At 48.1% G+C, this 23,391-nt stretch overlaps 1 protein-coding gene across 1 annotated transcript in view; it reads left to right on the top strand.

The window, feature by feature from the left end:
• The window catches only part of NTRK3 (neurotrophic receptor tyrosine kinase 3), a 202,114-nt gene that overhangs the window by 165,925 nt on the left and 12,798 nt on the right, over positions 1–23,391 (top strand). The window contains exons 14-15 of the mRNA XM_005419711.3: positions 764–936; positions 4,274–4,517. Coding sequence (XP_005419768.1) covers positions 764–936; positions 4,274–4,517 — 417 coding nt within the window. The remainder of the gene's footprint in view (positions 1–763; positions 937–4,273; positions 4,518–23,391) is intronic.

Raw genomic sequence — 23,391 nt, 5'->3', positions numbered from 1 at the left:
CACACAAACATGGTGCCACCAGCACAACTGGGTGGTTCCTCTCCCCTCCTTTCCTCATCAGCTTCTCCCAGATGCTTTGACCCCGTTGCTTTGGGATTTTCCCCACCTGAGCCCACTCGGTGTGTGCATCTCTCAGAGTTTAGTTGCTAATTGCAGTCCCAAGATATGTGAAAATTTCTGTTTCGGCCCACGCGTCCGAAGACCGAGTCAGAGCTCATCAGTTTTCGGTCTTGAAGTTGTTTATTAAATCTTATCTATAAAATTTTCCTCCTGCTCCGCTGAGGTCTGCTCAGCAAGGCAGCCAGTGGCACTCTGACCACCCTTGGGGTGGTGTTGTCTTTTTATACTACAAACTACATATAACATATTTACAATTACTTTCCAATACCTGTCACCCATGTTAGACAGTGCACCTCTATTCTAAACCAATCCCAAAGTGCCAGCATCACTGCAGAAGATGAAGGTAGAGAAGAAGAAGAGGGATTGGACAGGCCCAAGTCCCTCCATCTTGTCCCCAAAACCCCCATACTAAAAATCCCAAAAGCTACCTTTTCGCCCAGTAATAATTTTACTATTACATTATTTAAACTTCTGTGGCTTTCAGGTCCTCATACAAAGCTGGTAATTTGCTCCACGGGTCATAATCAAACCCGCAAGTGTTCTGGGCTGTGTGCCAGGGTCTCCGAGCCCCCCGGCAGGGGCCCTGGCAACTCTGGACACCCAGACGGATGTGCTGAGTTCCGACATGCATCCTTCATTGCAGGCTCTGAAGGACCCCACGCTGGCAGCCCGCAAGGATTTCCAGCGGGAGGCAGAGCTGCTCACCAACCTGCAGCACGAGCACATCGTCAAGTTCTACGGCGTCTGCGGCGACGGCGACCCGCTCATCATGGTCTTCGAGTACATGAAGCACGGGGACCTCAACAAATTCCTCAGGTGGGTGGTAATGAGGGCATGGGAGGTGCTGTGGGGCTGCCCCACAGCCTTGGGGAAATTTGTTTTAACTCAGTGGTGCACCAATGGTGTTGTTATTCCATGAGGGATGGCTGTTCCAAGCGCCTTGGAGGAGGTGATGGTACTCACCAGATTTAGGGCTTTGGTAGCCCTATCCCAACATTTTCTCTTAGGTAATCTCAGGAGATGTGGAAATCAGGGTTTTCTTCTCCCACCTCAGCAAGTTTGAAGCTGCAGGGAGCATGGCTGTGATCCTTCTCTGCCCTGTGGGGACAGAAGGACATGAAGCCGCAGCTCCAAGTCCTGCACATCCAGCAAAGCCATGTCCCACTGAAGCAGAAAGGCCACTTGCCATCACTCCCTCAGCCACTGAGCTCTTGCTTCAACAGCACAAGAACCAAAATATTCAAAATATTCCTTTGAGAAATTTGTTGGTGTCCTTGATCTGATTTGCATCCTGGACATTTACTGGTTCTCATTCCTGCACTCAGTAAAGACCTGAGAAATTTTGAAGGAGTCTCAGGCAGTGCCTGTGGGATCCAACCCTGTTCCTGGTCCTGAACCTGTGCCACCAGGCTACTCATGAAGTCAGGCAAGGCCTGAAGAAGTGCTGTAATTACCTGCTCTGTCTCTAGAGAAATGCAAATTACCAGAGCTCCCATCATCCAACCATTTCACCAGCCTGAGGCAGATCAAATCACTTGCATGCTCTGTATCCAGCAAGGGTCAGGGAGCAGCTGTGGGAGGATGTTTATGGTGCTCTTCTGCCACAAAACAGAAATTCCACTCTGAAACCTGCGTGCAATTGGAGTGGTACTTACCTCTTGAAATAATTAGTAGTTTTATTTCCCAATATTTAGAAAATTGGACCCTTGATATTTTCCTGTTTTGACTGCTAAGTGTGAATATGATTGCAGGGGGAACAAGAACCTTGTGCACGGCAGGTCTAGCTCTGGGGTTGGCATACACTCACTGAATATTTTTCTGACCAGGAAGAACAAGTTTTTTCCCTGAGGTTTTCACTTCTAAGCAATCACCCACACCAGAAGAATATAAGGAAGGATCCTAGAGATTTCTTCTTTCCTCTGCCAAGTAGTGCCAACCTGTCTCCAGCTTTGGGGCATTTGCAGGGCAGTGGGTGAGCTGGGAACATTCCTGCATTGATTTTAATCCTCATTTTGCTATAGTTATGGGTAGATCGAGTAGGATTTTATAGCTCAGTCCCTGTCTTGAGCTCTGGATAGATCCAAGACATCTTTGTCAAGGTAGGATGAGTGAAGGCTGTTGGCTTTACAGAGCTCCTCAGACCCACATTCGAGGGGGAACAGCCTTGCTTACCTGAGACCTTCTCTTGTCATACCTGGAGGCCTCAGCAACCTCCCAGCAGCAGCAGATTGAGCTCTGCCACCAGCATGAAACCAGGAGCTGGGCTGAAACGGTGTTTTAGCCCAGACTGGTGATGCAGTGCTAAGGACAATGCCTCAGCCTTGTGACTGAAGGCAGGCTGTCTGAAAAAGAGGCCGAGAGATGCTGCTCTTCAGGTGCTTCACAAAGGAAAACTCCAAACTGACCTATCATTTTTCCTGGCGGAGCCACCAACCTTATTTCCTTAGAGGAGTCAGATATTGCAGCTGAGGAACAACCTCTCTCACTGCTCTAGTTAACCTCCCAAAGAGTACAGTGCAGAACAGGCTCTCTCAGCATCTCAGAAAGATGTCATGTGCTCACTGCCTGATGGAATTGCTTCAGCAGTGTGTTCCTAAGGCTGAAATCATGCTGGAGCCATGGACCCCTCACTCCCATGTCCCAACTCTTTCTTGGGATTTGTCTGAGAAACACTCATGCCTGATGAAATTCATCTCCAGTCTCATTGAAAAAGAAAGCTTGCTGTATTATCTTTGGCCTTTATGAAGGGAAAGAAACTTTTCCAGGCGTGTGGTCCCTGGGACTGCAGCTTCTCATCTTCCAGCTGTGTTTAGCTGCCAGCTTCTCCTTCCTGTGCAGCCTTGGAAAAAGCAGCTCTGTGCTCCTTTGCCTGCATGCTGGAATGTGGTAGGCAGTGAAAAAGCCCTTTGTGTACCAAAGGAGGATGGTCTGGGGGCAAGGGAGCTTAGACCCTGCAAAGAGGCACTCAGAATGCCTAAGGGGTCATACGGAAAGAGAGTTTGGGCTTTGTCAGGTAAGGTGTCTGCTGGTGGGGCATGGGGGCTGCAAGGGAATCAGGAAGGGTTGGTGATGCAGAGCTGCTTGGAATCCCTCAGCAAGCAGCAGTTTTTATCATGGAATAATTCACCCAGCCCACAGCAGGAGACAGTGACTCCCAGACACTGAAGGCCAGGGACACTGGGAGTCTGTAAGACGCTCAGATGGACTTTTCCTAGTTTAACTGCAGAAATTGGAAAAACAGTAAAATGGAAGAGACTCACTTTAGACCCAGTTTCCTAGAGAAAAGCACAATAAATAAATTCCCCTCAGTGCTGTTAGACCTTTGTGTGCTTCCCAGAGAACAGAGAGTTTTAGTGGCCGGAAACATTAACTGGTGTGGCAAGGGGAAGCACCAGGATGGACCAGCTGGGTTAGTGGTGGCACATGCTGGCATGGCTCCTCGTGCCTCCCAAAGCCACCAGGCTGGTGGTGCCACAACAAACCCTGCTGTCTGTACCAGGCAGGCTGTAATGGGGCTGTCCTGCCTCAGAAAATACTGATAGAAAAGGTCTTGGCATGGAGAAATAGAGGCATGGCCTTCCAGGTAGCATCCCTAGGAATGGTGTGCACAGGAGTCTGCCTGCAGGTTGGGGTGTTCCTGGCACAACCCCTCACTGCCTTGGGATCTGAAGTGACCACATCCCTCTCTGCTCACTGAGGGTATCCCTCACTTCCCCCTTTTCCTTTGGTTACTGGTTTTCCAGCTTTTGTTTCCTGTCAGCAGCAGTTTTGAAGCAGGGGTAACAGCACGTTGCCATTATGCAGTCTGCAATAAGTTGTTGCCATTTGCTGTCAGCTCAAACAGGCAACAGGCTTTGTTAGAAAACTTGCAGAGTTCTGGTGTTCCCCTTCCTGTGAAGCAGAACCACAGTCAGACTGCTGTGGGACAGAAAAGGAATTTCAGAAGAGGAAGCCAGAATGATGACTTTTTCCCCCCAAAGCCTCAACCTCCTGCTTTTTCTCAAGCCTTTCTCTGTTCCTTTCCACTGGAGCTGTGTGTCTGTCCTCAGTGCAGAGCTGGGGGCTGTCCCCATCCAGCAAGAACAGTGACTGTGTGGGATTCCTGTCACTCCTGAGACCCAACTCTGTGCTTTTTGCTTTTTCCTCCCTCTAGGGCACACGGCCCAGATGCAATGATCCTGGTGGATGGGCAGCCTCGACAAGCCAAAGGGGAGCTAGGGCTATCCCAGATGCTCCACATTGCCAGCCAGATTGCCTCTGGAATGGTGTACCTTGCCTCCCAGCACTTTGTGCACAGAGACCTGGCCACCAGGAACTGCTTGGTTGGAGCCAACCTGCTGGTGAAGATTGGAGACTTTGGGATGTCAAGAGATGTCTACAGCACTGATTACTACAGGGTAAGGCAGCTGCAGTGGCACTCTGATGCTCAGAGCAAAGGGAGATGGGAAATGTTACAGTAAATCAGTTTTTGGAGCCCTTGGGCTCACTTGCTTGGTTATTACCTCATTGAAACATGTGCACAGAAGTTGATCAGGCATCCCTAAACCACTATCCTTAATCCTGCTCACTCCTGGCCATGCTTGTAGTTCAGACACCCATGCAGATGCCTACACACAGACTCTGTGATACCCCAGCACACAGTCACACGCTTTTGGATGGCTCTGAAATCATTCCAGCCTTACTGCCTATTTTTATTCCTTGTTTTTTGAAGACATTGACAAATTAAAGGTAATCCAGAGAGATGATAAATACTACAGGCTGTGACCTCTGGTGTTAGATTAAAGAAACTTAATACAGGGTCCCAGAGACAAGGCAACTGAATGACTGACTGATAAGTGCATAAAATATGGAAGAGGAAATAATAGTCAATTTAGGTTTGACCTCAGAACATTTTTTTTCCAGCAGGGTCATAATTTAAACAATGGAATAATTTGCCAGGGGTAGATTGCTGAAAGCCTGTCATTAAAGAATTTCAGGAAGCAACTAGACAAAAATGCCTGGGTTTAGTGTGGAGGCTAATCCTGCACTCATATCTGGGGAGAGAGTCAATGAGCCAGGAGTGCCTTTCCAGCCTTTTCTCCTGTGATTTGTGCTCACACTGTTCCCTTGTCTTGCACACTCCCTCTGTACCTGTCTGCACTGTCCTGCCTGCCTGATGGCAGCATCCCTGGGGGAACAGAATTTTTCCTTTCCCAGTTGCAGGGGAAATGTGATGTGAGAACTGTTTGCGGCACACTGCAGTAGGAGTTTGGACAATCTACCAGCAGGGAAGGGCTTCTCAGGCTAGGGAGCCATGGTTTCTAGCCTGATGCTTGCACAGCGGCTGATTTATTTTTGCTTACAACACGTGTGTTTGGCATAGAAGATGATTTCACCCAGCTAAACAGAAAGGGGTGGCCTATTGTCTTGATGAAATTCAGGAAGTTTTCATGATGTGATGGCTGCCAAGTGCAGTTACTGTGCTGGGGAGGAGGGAAAACATGATCAGATTTGTGCTGAGATGTGTCACCCCTCCCAGGCCACAACACTGGATTGCCACTGGCTTTAATTACCAATCCTCACTGTGCAGCACAAAAGCCCATGCTGGGAAAAGGTGCCAGTGCAGTTACTGGGCAGTGATAAGGAAAGAGAGGTGAGGTCCCAGAACTGCTGAAACTTCAGGAAGGAACGAGTAGGAAAGAGAAGAGCCCAGGGGAGGATGAGAAGCAGCACATATGATTACTCAGGTTCTAGCCTGCCTTCTTCCCTTCAGCCCTGCTAATCCTGCCCCAAGCACAGGCAGTCACACTGCTGGACACAATCCCAGCTGAGCCCGTGCTCCTGCAGCACCAAGAGCTCTCTGTGCAAGGGCAGAAATTGCTGGCTGTTGCCACAGCTGGGAGGGCTGAGCTGATCTCCACAGGCCAGTCTATCGTTGTGGGAATTTTTGTCTTCTCTGTGGTGGTGTCCTGTAGCCCTCATCCTGTCTGTGCAAAGTGCTTTGCTGAGGACTGCTCCGTGTCTCATGCAGTGTGCTAAGGCTCTTTAGTGGACTTTTCTCTGCATACACAAATTGCCAAATATGACTAAAGTAGTAAAGTTTTCACGTACTTACCTGAGCAAGAACTGAGTTGTTTCAGACCATCACAGGCTTTTGTTCTTAGTTGATTTTCCTTTCTTTGTTGTCACTTTCAGTATGTTTAAAACTTTTGATCATGAAGCTGATTCTCTGTTATCTCTGTTAAAGTCCAAAGAGGGTTTCTAGCAAAATAAGGTTCTGATTGCCCACATTTACACTGGTGGCATGAGGGGCAGAGGGTTTACATCACCTGCCCAAGGCCAAAGCAGGAATTGGTGACAGAGCTGGGAAGCCTCCCCAGGCCAGCAAAGAGCAGAACTCCAGGGGCCAGGTGTCCATCCCCCCTCCAGGCGCAGTCCAGCCACACTCCTCCCAGAATACGAGCAAACAAGCTCAAGTGGGAGAAGCAGACTGCTCCTTGCTCTCAGCTATGAAAGCTGGAGATTTGGCTGGAGAGTTGAACTTTCAAAGTCTTCAGTGCTGTCCCTGGTCACATCCATGATCTGCCTGGTGACGTTTCCAAGTCTGTTTCCCAGTGTTTGCGCATGGCAGCTTTCCCCTTTGGACAGCCTGCCATGCCAGCTGTGGGACCTGGAGCAAAGTTCTGCTTCAGCTGGTTCCAGAAAATACTGCTTGGTGTGTCCAAGGAGAAGCTGTAATTTGTCATCTTCTGGAAACACAGGGAGAAATCCCCCCTCAAGCTGACACAAAGTGAGAAGCACTCTGCAAGCACTCCCTTCAGTCTGCTGGGTCCCTGTGTTTGCTCCTGCCCAGGCCCAGCAAACCTGGGTTGCTGGGTGTGTGGCTGGATTACCGTGTTCCAGGCTGAGGATTAGTTCCTAGCCATTTCCTTTCTTTCCCATTTTTTAATCTTTTAAGACAAAGAAAGTACACCATCTGGCTCCTGCATTTGTGGGATGCGAAATTGCTTTAACAAAGGTGAACTGATTAATTTTCTGTTACGCATTTGGGTACAGAAAACAAACATTTGTGTAACAAAAACTGCAGAGAGGCTTGTTCCCCCTCTCTGCAAGCTCTCCATGCTCTGCCTGAAGACTGATGCATCCTCTTCCTCCTCCATCACAGAGGGATCCCATCAGCTGCTGCCTTTTAACCTCCTTTTGAGAAGAGAGGATGGACAGAAAATGATTGTGGAGGTGGAAGTGGAAGGGGGAGGTGGAGCAACATCTGAGTGGAGAGAGGAGGAAAGTGGAGGAACTGGGGAGCCAGGGAGAAGTGGCCCAGCTTCTGTGAGAAGAGGGAAGGAGGGGCTGCTGGAGGAGCATTTCTGTGCTGTGTTGTGTAACGTGCTGTGCAATCTTTGGTGTGGGTCTCTGTGGGAAGGCGGGATGGAATATATCCACGCTGGAGAGGAAAGGTTTGGGCGGATTTCATTTTCCTTGTTGTTTTCTCTAAAAAACCATGTGGGTAGGCGATTTTTTTGAGGTATGACTCAGGACTGTGACAGCAGGTGGTGGGACGCTGCAGGTCAGGGACACGGTGCCTCAGCCAAGCTGAGGGTGGCAGGGAGACTGCAGCGAGCGAGGCACAGGGGGCCTGCCCAGTGCAGTCCTGGAGGATGTTTCGGTGCCTCTGGGGGAGTTTCAGAGCTGGGGGCATCACCAGGGCTGAGATCAGAACCCCCAGCTGCTCTTTCACCCTGCACTCTGGGGTTTGGTTGCTCCAAGAGCCCTTCTGTGGCTCTGGACCCACCCAAGCTCCAGTAATACCAAAATAATTTTCCATTTTTTTCCCCCAAAGTGTGTCATTCAGTTCCAAAACAAAAATCACGTGACAACTGTCCAGGGACAGGGCAGTATTTCTTCATCTTCAGATGAGAACACAGTCTTAAATTGTAGTCAAGACTTCCTAATAACTCCCGAGGTGATGTCCTGACATGGGTGGGACATCAGCAATGAAGTCACATGCCAGAGAGAGGAAGGATTTATGTAGACATTGAACCTCATGAGACATTCCTCTGTCCACATTTCCTCTGTCCTACTCTTCTGGCATCCTGCTCCAAATCCTGGGCTGGGCTTGACCCTTCCAAGGGATTTCACAGAGATCAAAACTCCATCCTTTCACAGACATCAATGTCAATTCTCCTGGTCATTGCATCATGCAGAGCACACCTCCTTGTCAAAAAAGACATATGCAGGACTTGAAAAGGGCTCTGGAATTTTTATAATTATTATTATTATTATTTTTATTTATTTCTAGCAATTAGAGTTAATCATAATGACAAAAATGCTCCCTGTTTCTGTGTCCTCACCACTCTAGAGCATTGTTTGGATTTGGGAGAAAAAAGGTTTTCAGGAAGAAGCAATATCTTTTAATAGAACAAATGATATTTTTGGAAGGGGGAGAAAAAATGAATTTTAGGTGAACAAACTCTCTCTGAGTTCTTATTTTTTATTGTTATTTTCTGTTGTATCAGTTGGTTTAATAAAAGATTAATGTCTCTTCCCATGAACCTTGGTTCTCACACCTTTAGACCATCAGAACCAAAAAATTTCTGCTATGACTTTGGCCTTAGGTCAGTGTTCCTTGAAAAGTCTGGGATCCCTCCTCCTCTGAAGCATGAAGGTTTACTGTGTAAACAATTTATTTCTTGTCTTTCTTTAAAATGACCAGCAAAACCCCCATATTCTTGACGATTTTCAGTACCCATTTAAAGTTGCAATCTGATGACCATCTCCCATGTTGACCATCTCTTTTCCTCTGCCATTCAAGACTGGCTTCTTTCTCATGGATACAGCCAGTTGTTTTTCCAGTGAGGTTTCCCCATGTGCAATAGGTCACTGAGATTTAGCCTGGGTCGTGCTCCTTTGGAGGCTCATCCAGCATGATGGGTAACGCTAACAGACAAGCCTTGCATTGGGACTGGGTTTAGTCTGACCCACAGTCTTCTCCATAGAGGCCTCCAAAATAATCACACCATCACTGGTGCTCTGTTCCCAGCAGCTCTGAGCTCTCTGCAGAGGGTCAGCTCTTTTTGTGCAGGCTTGTCAGAGCCCCTTAGAGCTCCTGTGGGTCCCTCAGATGCACAAACACCCACTGCCAGCCCCCTGGTGCTTTCTTTGTGTGCAGCTGTGCACTGTTTTGCTGTGCAGCTCATGCAGTGTGGATCCCAGCACAGGGGAACTGCTGCCCAGCCCTGTCAGCACCAGGATGGAGCCCTGTGCTGAGTGTGCTGGGGCTCTGAACCATCACCCGCTGGGGGACATGCCAACAGGCAGAGGGGAGGAAAACTCCCTCTGAATTCCTAGCTGGGATGTGGTACTGCCTCACTTTGAGAGGGAAAATAAGCTGCCACTCTCAGGTTTTATGGTAGAGCCAGTGTATACTGGCTGTAAGTCAGCTCTGGACAGAGAATGAGCCAGGCTGTGCACTCAGGCAGTGTCCTCAGTGCTGATGGAGGGCAGCAAGCTCAGTCCCTGGCCATGCTGGCTGTTGTGGGGGATCTCTTGTAGAAGGTACAATGTGTGTGTCACGTTCAGCCTCACAATCAGCACATTTCCCAGCACCTCAGTGCTGTGCAGATGCATCTGTGCACCACCTTTTCCTCTTCCAGCCCGTCTCTGAGGAGGAAAATGTGATATGCTGCTCTCTCTATGTCCTTTCTGCTCAGGTTTTGGGAAGGTTTCACATCTATAAACGTGTGTTCTATTAGGAAGAGGACTTAGAAGTGAAAAGTGTTTTAATTTTCTCCTTCTTAGCTGGGATTATGGAAATATATCTTGCTTTGTCAGACCCACAAGAGTAGGGGCCAAAAAGTCTCACAGTGACCTGGAGATGTGACTGATACAGATGTGCCAGCCAAGCAGAGCTACAGTCTTCCTATGTGCAAGAGCCTGTGTTTGAAAGTATTTATGCCCTTCTCAACATCTGTTTATCCCATGTATCCCATCACCCCAACCCCTGATTTATTTCTTTCCTTGTTCTTATTGCCACCACTCCTCCTAGATGACATCTGTATGCCTCTTTAGGTGTGGGTGGCTCATGCCAGTGCCTCACAACTGCCCTGACTGGGGTTTGGGGGCAGAGAAACCAGATTCCTCCTAAGCTGCAGTAGGGTTGGCAAGGGGAGGTGAGGGAATGGCTCAATGTGGGTGTGTGGGTGAAGTGTCTCTGTGCCTGTCCTGGTGTGCTCTGCGTGCAGGAAAAGTCACTGTGATATTGAACGTGCTGGTCTTTGATATCTCTGTGGCTCCTATAAAAACCTCTGCAAATTGAATTTGTGGCACAGCTCCTTATCTCCTGAAAGGAAGATGTAACAGCATCATCTTGTGTTTTAGCCAGACATTTTCCCTCAACGCTTCCCCATTTCTACACTGAGGGAAAAACAAATGTTGAGTCTTTTTTTTTTCTCCTGTTTGGAACCTTAAGAGCCCTTCACACAAAGCAGCTCAAGTGCAGAAGAATTAATTGGGGAAATTAGGTTGTGCTGTATTCCTGGCATTTCCTCAGAAACGGTAATTGCCCTAATTCTCCACCCTTTCAAGACCTGCATCCGCACCCTGTTTTCTCCCTCCCCTTTTTCTCAATGTCTACTTGTTGTTCTCCTGCTTGAGTTGCTGTTTTCATGCTGTTGCCATTTATTTCATTCCAGTAATGAGAGGGATGTGGCAGGTGAAGAGCTCTCACAATCTGGTGACATCTTCTTTGAAGCACAGGCACAAAAGAGCGGTTTGTTTTTGGGAGATAAAAACTCCCTGTTCTGGTGCTTGACCTCCACGCTCACCTCTTCTCCTGCTTGGGGTATGTTGCTGCTGTCATTGCAAGTCATTTGGCTCAGAATTTTTGTTTAATACAGTCTCAATATTCACCTAAACACTGACCTCCAGCTAAATCCCTGTGTTCTCCCCAAACCCTCACATACCTACTGAGAGCTTATCAAACTTGGGATCTTTCAATCAAAGCTCAGCCCCATTTCCCAGGCATTTGAATTGAGGCTTTTGATTTCTCCCAAACATCAGGCTGAGATACAGAGGGCTGGGAGTTCAAAGCCTTTCATTTTAGCTTCCTGATGGTTTTTAACCTTCCATTTGCAGAGGTCAAAGATGTAGCCAAACAGGGAGGAATTGTTTGTTGTTCAGTATTTCCCGACCTGAAACACCTGAGGATGTCTATGACAAGTTTGGATTCAACAGAGACGATTCTTCCAGTCCATGTCCATGCTGACAGGACTTTGGCTGCTCTTAAAAACTCTGCAGGCTGATCTCTGCTTTCCTGGGATCTGGGGAGAGTCCTGGGAGTAACCAGTCAGATGCTGGAGCCATCCCTGGGGTAGTGACACCATCCCCAGAAGTTAGAGTCAGCTCAGAAAGCTGGGGCTGGTTCTCCATGCAGCCAAAATACCCAAGCCTGTCACCTCCACTGTAAAAACCTGAAATAGCAAATTTCCTGCAGGGAAGTTCAGGAACCCTTTCCTTCAAAGCAATTCCCTTTGCATAAAACTTTACTATGGAGGGCAGGACTCTTTTCTATTTTCAGTGTTCCCTGGCTGCAGCCAACAGATCTAGAGAGACAAGAGAAGCTACTTGTGATCCCCATCCATCCTTTAGTTTTTCCCTTCCCCCTGACTGTGAAACTGTTTTTCTTTCCCCTGTTTTAATCTGTTTTGTCCAAGTGTGGTTCCCAACACCTGCTAGGGGCTGCCTGCATGCAGTGTGCCCGCTTCCTTCTCCTGTCCCCACTTGGAACATCCCATTAGCCTGAAAGCTGTGACAGACAGGGAAAAGAGCTCAGTGCCTCCTTTTAAGCAAGATAGACTCTTCCTTGGTGGAGATCCATCCACAATGAGTTTCACTGTGGTGTAGCCGGAAAGAAGGAAGGATTTTGTACACAGTAGGTCAGAGACTCTGGTGGTTCTGGGTTTTAAAAAGGTGGGTACAAATTTAAACTGTACTTAAATTTAAACTGATTTAAACTGCAGCTAGAGCAGAAGAAGGTAGAGAACCTTATGCATATTATTCCAGCTTCATGATTCCAGCACAGATGGACCAGAACGAGTGTGGGTCATGAACTGCTCATGCTTTGGGAGGAGCACTGCCACTTACAGTCCAGCAAGACTGGGATGTGCAAATGCAAAACCCTCCCCTCTCATCTTGTCTAGGTTGTTAAACCCATTTCCTCACTGCAGTCCAGCTGGCCACTGGCCTCCTCCTGCCTTCCCACCTGCAGGACCATGATCTCAGCTCTCCTTTACCATGGGTGCAACCAAGAGATCTTTTGTGTGGTGACACAGTGATCAGGAAAGGTGGGGAGCACCCCCAAAACTCGGTGTGATGAGCAAAGAAACTGGAGGCAGAGAAATTTAGTGAGATCATGGATAAATTATGCTTTGCTTCATGACAAACTGAAGGCCTCCCTGAAAAAAATTAAAATGCAAGTATCTTCATCAACATCCCTAATTAAGATGCTTGTATGGAAGGAAACCACTGCTTTTCTTTTTTCCTGCAGGTTCCTGCATAGTCAGAGTTTCTCCAGGCTTTCCCCTCCTGATCCCCCCAGTTTCATAGTCCTGCCTCTCCCAGCTCCTTCTCCCCCCCAACTGGATGGAGAAAGGCCCTATTTGAAAGCAGCTTTAACACCCAGGGCTGTTTAGGGCTCTGCTGTCAAAGAGAGCGTGTTCAATGTACAATCAAGGGGCAACGATGCACAAAATTGCACACACACACACGGAATGGGAATCTTTTCTCAGTGCGTGTTGAGCTTTGAACGCTTAAGTGATTCCACCTCTCTCTTCCCCATCCAATTATGTGGGCGACACATGATAAGATTGCTAAAGGCATTAGTGAGGGAAATCTTTATACTGCCTAATCAATAGTGTTCTGCTCAGCAGAAGGCATCTCCCCACTCTGGCCTCAGCCTTGCTCCTGTTTGCCTTCTGAAAACACCTGGAGTTCACCTCCTCTCTTCTTGAGCTGTGGAGACCAAGAGTTAAAGCAGCAGTGTATCTGTTGAGAATGGTTGTAGTTAAAAGAGTTTCTTTCTTGCTTTAAAAAAAAACCAACAAAACAAAACAAAAAGCAAACAAATATATATAGAGAACCCTGCCAAACTCACATATCAGAGTTTTTGGAAATGTTTGCTGCAGAGAGACCTTCTGCCCCTTTCTGCTGTATGGTCCTTACAGGAATGGCCAAAAACCTTCTAAGCAAAGGAGCTGGACGGTAATTTTTCTGACCATCACTGAGGCAAGACGCCAGATTTTATGGGCCACTAGACAGATCCAATATAGCAAATCCTCTGTTCCACTGTGGATTCTGAGACCAAATTATCAATTAATATGAAGCATTAAAAAATCCAAATCCCTTTTAGTTCCCTGCAGTCATTAGTGACAAGATACAATATCTATAGCTCAAATGCCTTGCCAGCATCCCCTGGCAGCAAGGCAGAAACTTCACTCCTATTTTTTCCAACATGTATGAAAAAACATATGAGATCAGTGGTTTTTACACTCAAATTCGGCTGCCTCTACATATTTACTTAGATGGAGAAATAAATCAGGTTTGGGTTACTCTCCGGGTTAGTTATTTGTTATTGGAATAAATGCATGGTAATAGATCTGACAGAGGGAGATGTTTCCCTTTCAGCTCTGTGTTTGAGGTAGAATTTGCTTTGTTCTGCACTATATTATATTGATGTTTTTCCCCCACTGCTGGATGACTTCATTTGCTCTACTTCTTTCCAACATCCGTGCCTCTGCCACAGCTGGCTTTAGGATGCAGTTTTATGCACAGACTTCTCTTTTGTTTTCCCCCAACTGTAACGCAGAGGCAATTTAAACAACCATCATGAAACAATTTTCTAAGCCTTTCCTCCCCCCCAGTTCCTACCTCAACTTTTTGGGCAGGGAGGTGAGTCAGTCATCCAATGGGCAATTCCCCAAGCAGAATGAGCTGTCAGCTACATTCAGCAGCTCAGTCTCCACTGCTGATGCAGGGTGGGCAGGTGCCCATGGCAATGACCAGCTGGACACACCCTGAGGCCATATTTTGGGTATTGCCCAGGCAGTTCTCAGCCTGAGTTCCTCAGCAGCACAGTCAGGAGTGTACCCTCGAAGCACTGTGTTCACCAACTGCCTTTCCATCTTGGAATTTTGTCCTCGTGGGAACACAAACACCTCACTGGAAAGTCAGCAGCCTTTATGCCTCTCATTCACTCCTAATGTGCTCACTGAGATCCCTACCCCTTTTCCTCTCTCCTATTCTGCAAATCTTTCCTACTTTGCTGCAGAGGAAAATGTAGTGCTGTATTTCCTGCCCCAGATTTTTGCTTCCCCCGTCCCTTTCTGAACTCCAGTTTTCTGATTGCTGGCAGGTTTGTGGGTGATTTGGAGCTGTGGGATCAGCTATTTTCATCCCCAGCCTGCAACAGTACTGATGGGACAAAGACTTTTGGGCCAGTGTAGGGTGATGTGTGAGGTACTTCACTGGGACATTTGGCCAACAACACCCTTAACTCTGGCTGGCCTGAGCTTGTTCAGTGAAGATATCAGGCCTGGGCCTTATTCTGCTGGCAGAGGCAGATGAGTCCCTGCACCATGCTCAGGAGGGCTGGCAATGGGCAAGAAGCAGGATGCTGAAGTACCAGACACAGGGCAAGTGCTCAAGCATCCTAAAATTTCTCTTGTCTGGAGAAGAATTCTGGGTCCCTCAAGGGATGACATTCTGTGTGACCATTCTATGTGGCCTCACGGTCCAAGGAGAAGTTTCAGAAGGCTGAGTGCCCCTTGACTCTTGCCCAGCTCACCCTCTCTGTGCACTGGTGAAAGTGTGGTGTGCGAGGTGGTGGCCACAAGGGCCAGAGAGTCTCACCTGCACGATGCCCTCACAGCAAAGGCTGAGCAGCGTTGGGATGTTGCAGCCAGCAAAAGCCTTTTGGTTCAGTTAAAGACACACCCTTTCCCTTCTTGTCCCCTTGCTTCATCCCCCCCCATCCCTCCCTCCCTCTCTCACCCTTCCCTTCTCTTTTGTTTGTCTCCTTCCCTTGTTCTCACCCATTCACTGTCAGGAAGGGCCGCGTCTGAAGGGCCAGCTCAGCGCAGCGTGGCAGCGACAGAGACTGGCACCGTCGGCAGCTGCAACAGTGAGTGCATCCCAAACCCTGCAGCGGGGGACTGCTGCTGCTTGGGCATGAAATGACTCCTGGGGCTGAGTGGTTTTGGGAACAGCTCGGGTTTGGTGCGTTTGGCAGTGAAGGGGCTCTGGTCTGTGATGGGAACTGCACACGTGTCCGCTGTAGCCGCTCTCTGGGGCTCCTCTGGATGGTGAGGTAATATGGGGTGAGCGCAGAAGTCCTCAGTGCCACCTTCCTCCGGGGGTGTCCAGGCTGTGTCTGCACTAGTGGACAGTGTGGGCTGGCCTCTGGTGGCAGCAAGTACAGCATGGTTTGTCTCTGTGCAGCTGAACCACCCCGTGTCTCCAAGCAGGGTGGCGTTTGCACTGCTCGCTGGGACTGTCCCTGACCTGTGTTATCCACTGAACAGCTGCTTGGACAGTCACACTGGGTGGTTGGATTGTCACATGCCAGCCCTGACAGCTTTTGTGTGCTGGTCTGAGCACACTCTGGGTGTCTGCAGCTGTGATTGAGTGGATACATCCAACACTTCCCACTGCTGCTCCCATCCCTTGGCCAGAGGAGGGGCAGCGAGGGGTTGCTGTGAATTTGAAGCTCTGACAGAGCAAAGGAGTTTGGTTCTGCCAAGGGTGTGGCTGATGGGAGCCACCTGAGCTGTGTGAACCTGCTGAGGGTTGGTGGCACCTCTGTTCACCCTGCCCTCCTCCCACAGAGCAAAGCCAGCATCCCGTGGTGCTCTCTGCAGGATCCTCAGCTCAGTGTCCCCTCCAGGGAGCTGCAGGGCTGCTGAGGCTGAGCTGCAGGAGCCTGAGACAGGAGCAAACATCCAGCTTGGTTGTACTGTGGGATTTTTCTGTTGGCACACAAGGAAATTCTCTGTTGATCCAGAAAGTCAGGGAGTCTTTGCTTAAGCCTGTTTTGGAAGTGCATGGAGCTAATCCACCCTAAGACACTGAACAGAGCAGTTATGACCTCTGATAGTTTAAGGCAGGAAAGTGATGGCTTCCACACTTTATTTCCCAATAACTTCCCTGTGCCAGCAGCCCCAGAAATGGGCATAAATATTTGCAAAATAGGCATGTCTGGGATAAATCACCTGGGTCCAGTCACCCCAGCCTCCCTGTGGCACTGAGAGGGGAGCTGTTTGCTCCTGGCCAGGTGATGCAGGATTGAGCGTCAGAGCCTCTCCTCCTGCTCCAGAGAATGCCTGCAATAACTGAATGCATCTTGCAAATCCTTCCTGGGGTCTGTGACACAGCAAGGCTCTGGCCCTTCCTGACTGTTGCCAGAACCAAATGGGAGTGTGAGTTTAGATATTGCTGATTTTGCAGAGGATATGTCAGCAGATAAGAAGATTTGCCACTGAAAGGTGATTTTGTTACGCTTACGCCTTTCTGAGCCAAAATTGAATTGTGGGGTGTGGATGGGAATTTAGTTCTAAGCACTGATGTAATTTTGTATCCTTGGCCCTGAAGGCAGTTTTAAAAAAATTATTTTCCCCTGTGCCCTGACACTATTTTGTTGCCTTTGAATCATGTCCTTGTGACAGAACAGATACTGAGGTTGACCTTTGCAATGTGACATAATAATATGTGACTTCTTTATAGCTCTTTTCATTCAAAATGCTTGGCACACTATGAATCTGATCTTGCAACCACTTGCCACTGGGCCTAGCACTCGCTGCTCCAAGCAATCCCTGGGGAAGCCAGAGGAGCACAGAATTGCTACACCTGGTATTACTTGCAGGATCAGGCCCTGGAGAAATGTAGCGCATCTGTGAATAGCCACATTTTGGAGAGAGAAAGCCTTACCCTCTCATTTATCATTTTTATTCACTATCAGAATGCCATGCCCAGCACTAACATGACAGCCTCCCCTTGGCTGCAGTGTCATGGCAGGTGATGCTGGGGCAGTATTCATAGCTGTTATCTACCAACCCTCTTGCTTTTTTTTATTATTTTTTCCCAGCTCTAAAAGCCTGTTAATTAATTAACTCCTTTAGCTTATCCTGCACCATTTGATCCTGCAGAAATCACAGCATTTTATCTTATTAGCAAGTGGGAATTAAAGAATTAAAATTACTAGGGAAAAAAAAAAAGAACGTTATCACTTTCCCTGGGCATCACTTCTGAAAAAACCTTGCCCTGTTCCTTCAAAAACCCCAAGCTCAGCCCCCGGGGCTTGACAAAGGATGGGAATCTCAGATCAGTGAATGCTTGGGCTGAAAACTGCTTTGTGCTCTGCTCTGCCTGTTTGGAAAGGGAGGGCAGAGCCAGGCACAGGGAGAAGAGTCCAGCAGTGAGATCCCAGACCTGCACTGTGCTGCAGGTCCCTTTCCTGCTACCATAGGAAATGCCATTTGTTCTCCTGGGCCTCAGTTTGCCATTGTTAAACAGTGATCCCTGTTCGTGCTCACCAAGGAGATTCACATGAAAATAAGATTGCAAGGGACACGGTCATTGCAGCATTGGGAAACAGGTAAGTACCTTAGGAATATCTAGGCAGTCTGTGAGCTGAGACATTTGAGGTATTGGTTCACAGAGAGTGAATTTTGGGAGTCCTCAGTGGCTGGAAAATGCAAAGGAGGCAGGTAGGATCCTTGCACCCACCTCTGCTTGGTTTGCTCTAGATCAGTAGAACCACAAAAGATAACTGCTCCATCCTCTTGTGGATGAGAATTGGTTAAATCTGGGGATGGGGACCCACTAACCATCGCCAGATACCTACACACTTCACCACTGTTTGCCAACAGCAGAGCACTGCATCCCCACCACACCCTTAAAAACTCCTTTGAAAAATTACTTCATTAGGAGTAAAGAGATCTGGAAGGGATTCCCTGGATCATCAAATCCAATCCCCTGTTGCATCAATCACATCAGATTTATCTTTTTCATAATCAAGCACCACTATTAACTGTGCTCCTAAGGGGAAGAAGACAGTCCCAGAATCCCATTGCTTTAAATTGTAGCTGCCCCTGATTTCCAGTCTGTGCTTAGTCATGGCCCATTTGTTAAACAGCAGGTACCTGGCATGGAAGCAAGAAATTTAACACAGTTTTATTAAAATATCCACCCAAAAATCCTCACCACAAAAAAATGCTGAGGCTGCAGAAGAGAACGTTCAAGGTCAGGTAATGATAAGGGGGAGGCCTGAGCTCACTCTTGCCTCTGCCTTGTAGAACAGACTTCACATCATCTCCTGAGTGATCCAGGCGAGGAACAAGGCAAAAGTACTCACAGCACAAAGGAACCTTGTTGCTATTCTTCACCATCATATTCATTGTGTAACCCTCTGTCTCTCTTGCCAGGTATAACTAATGCTGAGCTAAACATTTGGCTATTTTTTTCCTTTTGCTGACAGGCTTTTCCCTGCCATTTATAGCTTCACTGTGCAAGCCATTACCTGCACAGCGTTTTTGAGAAGTCAGTGAGTTCACAGAATCATGGGATTGTTTGGATTGAAAGGGACATTAAAGATATCCAGTCCCCCTCCCTTGCCATGGGCAGGGACACCTTCCACTGGACCAGGATGCTCCAAGCCTCATCCAGCCTGGTCTTGAACACTTCCAAGGGTGGAGTTTCATTGTCCTGTTTTGCAGATTAGGAAAGGAATTCCAGAGTTATCAGCCATACCAACCCATGGTGCTTCAAGGGCAACTTTCCCCCTCCAAAATGCCCCTGCTTTGTCCAGTGCAGTCTGACTGACTCCAAACCATGCTGGTGCTGCCCAAGCAGAGGAAGGTGCCCAGTGCAGCAGCTCACTGCTTGCCATGAAAATGATGGGATGATCTAAACCCATGATTTGTCCAGTTAGCTCATCTTAATACACAATAGATAATAATACAATGAATGGACAGAGGGGAGAATTTGGTGAGCACAGGCTCAAGTGTGAAAACTCAGTGTAACCCATCAGGTGTGGTGACCCAGCCCAGCTGTGACCTGGTGGCACATGGAGGTGGTGCTAAGCTCAGGCCACTGCTGCACAGAATGGCCAGAGTGGCTAAGGAGGAGGGCTCCTTTGCCAAAACCAGGTTTGGAACTAGGACACTGCAATCCCATGTTTGCTTATTTAACTTGGCAGGTATTCAAGTGAAACAGGCACAGAGGGGAGGTATCAGAGCTGATCTCAGTACCCACATGTGGGATTTTAAGTTTCTATTTCAGTGCTCATGCTTGGAAAAGAAATGCAAGCAGACCCTCTCACCCTCCTTTTTCCTTTTTCTTTTTTTTAAAGCGCTATTTAAATGTCATAATAATCATATAGTGCCCACCTTAATGTGCTGAACAAATTAAAATATTTTATTAGTCTATAATCTGAAAATCATTACTGTGCTTACCATAAAAAACTGCAGGTCTTCAGAGGGAATGATGTCAGAGAGTCTGAATTGAATGCAAATATATTTTGTTGCTGTGAAGGTAGCAGGGGTCAGACAGGCAGCCCCCAGCCCCAGGGCAGCAGGCTGTTAGCAGGGGAGGGAATGAAACGCATCTCACAGTGGGGAGGGAGAAAATGGATCTCTTGGCTGATTTTCCTGGAGTTTTGCAGGGTGAATGCCTGGACCTGGCTGGTTGGGATGGTTTCAGAGGAAAACATTGGTGCTGCTCCCACCCACCTCCCTGGGGTAAGGAAGTGCCCCAGACAGCTCATCCCAGAATGGCTGAGCTGCTCAGAACCTCTGGCTCCATCCTGCTTCCACTGGCAGCACAGGTTCCTGTTCCTCTCAGGCATCCACACGCCCCTGGTGCCTCTTCCTTCTGCAGGTGACTCTGGATGTGTCTCTCCAAACAAACGCTGCCCAACAGGCAGGGCACAGCTCATCCAGCCCCAGGAGAGCAGCCTGTTGCCACAGCAGCCTCTGGCAGCTGGCTCCCAGAGAGGCCAGGTGACAAGGTGGTCCCTGCTTTGGCCAGGTGACCCTGGACACTCCCAGAGCAGTGGCTCCTGAGTACCTTGCCCTGCACAGAGCCAGTGGGCTTCTGCTGGTTATTCCTCACTCGCCTTGGGCGAGTGTCAGATGGTTCAAAGATTAATTACCATTTAACTGGCTGCATTTCCATCTCTGCAGAAGGCTGCAGTGGAAAAGACAGGAGTTCTGGGATCATTTACCCTGGTATTACACAGCAGATTACCCTGCACTTACGAGGTCACCAGTTACTGTGTAATTAGACCTCCAATGCAGGGAAGTCTGTGATAGGCTTCCCCACCACTCTTCTTCCTGGTGCCAGAGAAGCAGAGGGATGGCAGCAAAGTGCAGGCTGAAGCCTCATTAGGTGCATTTAAAGCTGTTAAATAGTTTAAAATTCAAGCTGGGGGAGGTGCAATGAGAGGGTAGCAAGGCCACCTGTACCTGTCAGAGAAAGGGAGCGATAAAACCCCAGAGCAGTTTGTCTAGGAGATGCAGGAAAGCCAAAACAGAAAGAAAAGCTGTGAGGGAGATCTGTGTGCCAGGCAGCTGAAAGGCAAAAGGCTCTTCACATGTCACCAGGGACAGCTTTGCCAGTGGTGAAAGACTCTGCTGAGTCGCTGACCATGCTGTGGGATGGTGTCCATGGAGCCATGGGGGATGCTGCAGTGCATCAGGACAATGTCTCTTGCTCCAGATTGCTCTCCCCCATTTCTCACGTGCACCCAAATCCAACACCTACTCACAGAGCATTTGGAAGAATGACAAATGCCTTTGATTATCAAGCACAAATTCCAGTGGCAGCTCATTGCATCTCTTGAGTGGCTAATAAAGCAGCAAGCCCATTCTGATCAATATACAGCAAGTAGTGCTGTAGAGTGAGATTGTGCCTGCCCCAGGCCACATTGCATTTTGTCTTTTTTAACAATGTCCTCTTCAAGCCAAGCACAGTCTCTTTTCAGTGGTAGCTCCCTAGAATTTCTGGCTTTCAGTGAGCCAGTGAAACAAATGCTGTTCTGAAGCCCCTCCATGTAAAGAACCCAAGTTAAAGAGCAAAGTGTCTCTACAGCAATCATTAGTTTAAATACTCTTTTATTACATAGTCACATGTTTCCAATTCATCCCCACAAAGAGCATCCACACAGCCAACAGCTTCTGAAGAGGTGAAGCAGAAATAAAGACAGTGTGAAGCCATTGATTACTGAGGATAGAAAGGGCTGAATGTAAATAATTTGTCTGAAGGATGACCAGAGTGGGGAGATGTGCTACCTGATTGCAAATATTTACAAATTGTGAGCTTGAAGGTTAGAAAATGTTGAGAGAAGTGTATAGAAGTTAGTACAGGGATAATGTGAGGATGAGTGGGGAAAATCAGTGTGGCAAGCAGGAAATTTCCATCGTGTAGACAAGATTTGTTTGTGATTTCCTGAGGGAGGCTGTGGGTTGTTCACTTGGTTACATATGGATTGGCACCCATCAATACCTTAGCAAATCCTTTAGGGCCTGCTCTCACAAAGGAAAGGGAGAAGAATGAAATTTAATGGGTTTTTTTCAGCTCTACTCTCCCCCTGTAAAACCTTTTCCTAGGCAGGTGTATGTCATTGCAGGGGCATGGTGCACACACACCCCTAACGCTCCTGGACTGGAGGGGATTATCCAGAGTGAAAACAGCCAGGGCTTTAAACCCAGCATCTGTAGTCACGTTTATCCTTGAAGCAAATGCTCCAGCTGTGACATAATTGAGGGCTGTCCTGTCTGCTCAGCATATGTCTGCAGGGGTCATTCATCCTTTCTGACACTGCAGAACATTAGCGGTTTCTTAGACTCACTTTCTCCTTCCGTCCTTCCGCTTGTGGCTAACCCTAATGGAGAGCTGGTGGCTGGAGACTCTTCTAGGAAAACTGGCCTGTTTGGAGAGCTCACTGTCTTGGAGCAGTCCTATATTAGGGCAAAACCAGGCAGATGTGTCCTACTGGGTGCTGGGTTTGTGCAGCGGCCCCAGTGGGGCTGGTTGGGGTGGAGGGTCTGGCTGGCTGCAGGAAGGGGAGCAGAAGGCAACTGGTGATATCTGTGATGGCCACTTAGTGCTTGAGGGCTCTAATGGCATCTGGGAAACAGGTTCCTGCATTTGTGGGTTTGCCTATTTATTTATGCTCCTGGCTAAATAAAGTAGGGAGGAAGAATTTTAACACAGTGGTTGGAATGCATGGGCCTGCAGCAGCTCTGTCCTACTCAAGGGCATCCAGACAACTTGATAGAGAATGGAGGGAACTTCCATGCACAGAAAGTCTTAGCTGGAAAAATAGAGAAAATAGAGAAGAGAATGCAAAGCTTTATTCCTTCAAATTTTTAAAGTTTAGCTTGTTTTCCAGCAGAACCCTGCAGCCCAACCCCAGCCTCACTATTTGCACATCACATTTTATTTATTCCCCTTCTTGGTGCCGCTGCTGCTCCCCCATGACAGCAGTGCTGAGGTGCTGTCACTGTCCTCTCCTGTGCCTGTCCCTTTTGGGCTGCTGCCATCACCTGCAGCCTCTCCCCTGCTTGCCACACCAGCTTTGGGCAGGGATGCTTGAGGCAGGCACAGAAAGGAGATGTCCATGCCAGCTTCCCCTAGTTTAGGTCTCAGGAAGTTTAGCCAGGAGCATCCCTGTCCCCAGTGTGTCTCTACAGTGCTCTGACTGATGGAGGGTGGGGGTGCAGGTTGGGGTTTGGCCTGCTGTGAAATGCAGGATTTCATTCAGCAGTGCCAGAGCTGGCACAGCTTTCCCACTGGCGCTGATGGGTTTAATCACATCATTAGTAGGTGTGACACTGCAGCCTCCGATGATGAGCTCTTTATTCTAACACAGCTTTCAGCGTGTTTATCTGAGATGCCATCTGTGCCTGCACTGCCTTCATTAGGAGAGAAAGCCTCTCTGTATCTTCTGACATTGGTCTGTATTTCTGTGATGTTTCCCTGCTGAGAAACCACTGTTCAACTAGAGGGTGAGAACCCACACCTGAAGGAAAGCAATAATACCCAAAATGCCTAAACAGGCCAAATAGACCATTAGGAAGTGCATTGTTTGGAGTAATCCTCAACTGGTACACAAAACTGGCTACAAGAAATGAACCAGCTGTTTTATTCCTGAAAGATTTTCATCTTGGTAAAGCAGTTATGCTCCATGCTTAATCTAAAGTGCTGTAAGTTTTCAGGCAAGCAAAGAACAGTTTTTAATTT

This window comes from Geospiza fortis, unplaced genomic scaffold (genome assembly GCF_000277835.1).
Source record: "Geospiza fortis unplaced genomic scaffold, GeoFor_1.0 scaffold171, whole genome shotgun sequence".
NCBI classification, from domain to species: domain Eukaryota; kingdom Metazoa; phylum Chordata; class Aves; order Passeriformes; family Thraupidae; genus Geospiza; species Geospiza fortis.
Note: the sequence above shows the minus strand (reverse complement) of the source record. Positions and strands in the feature narration are given on the sequence as shown.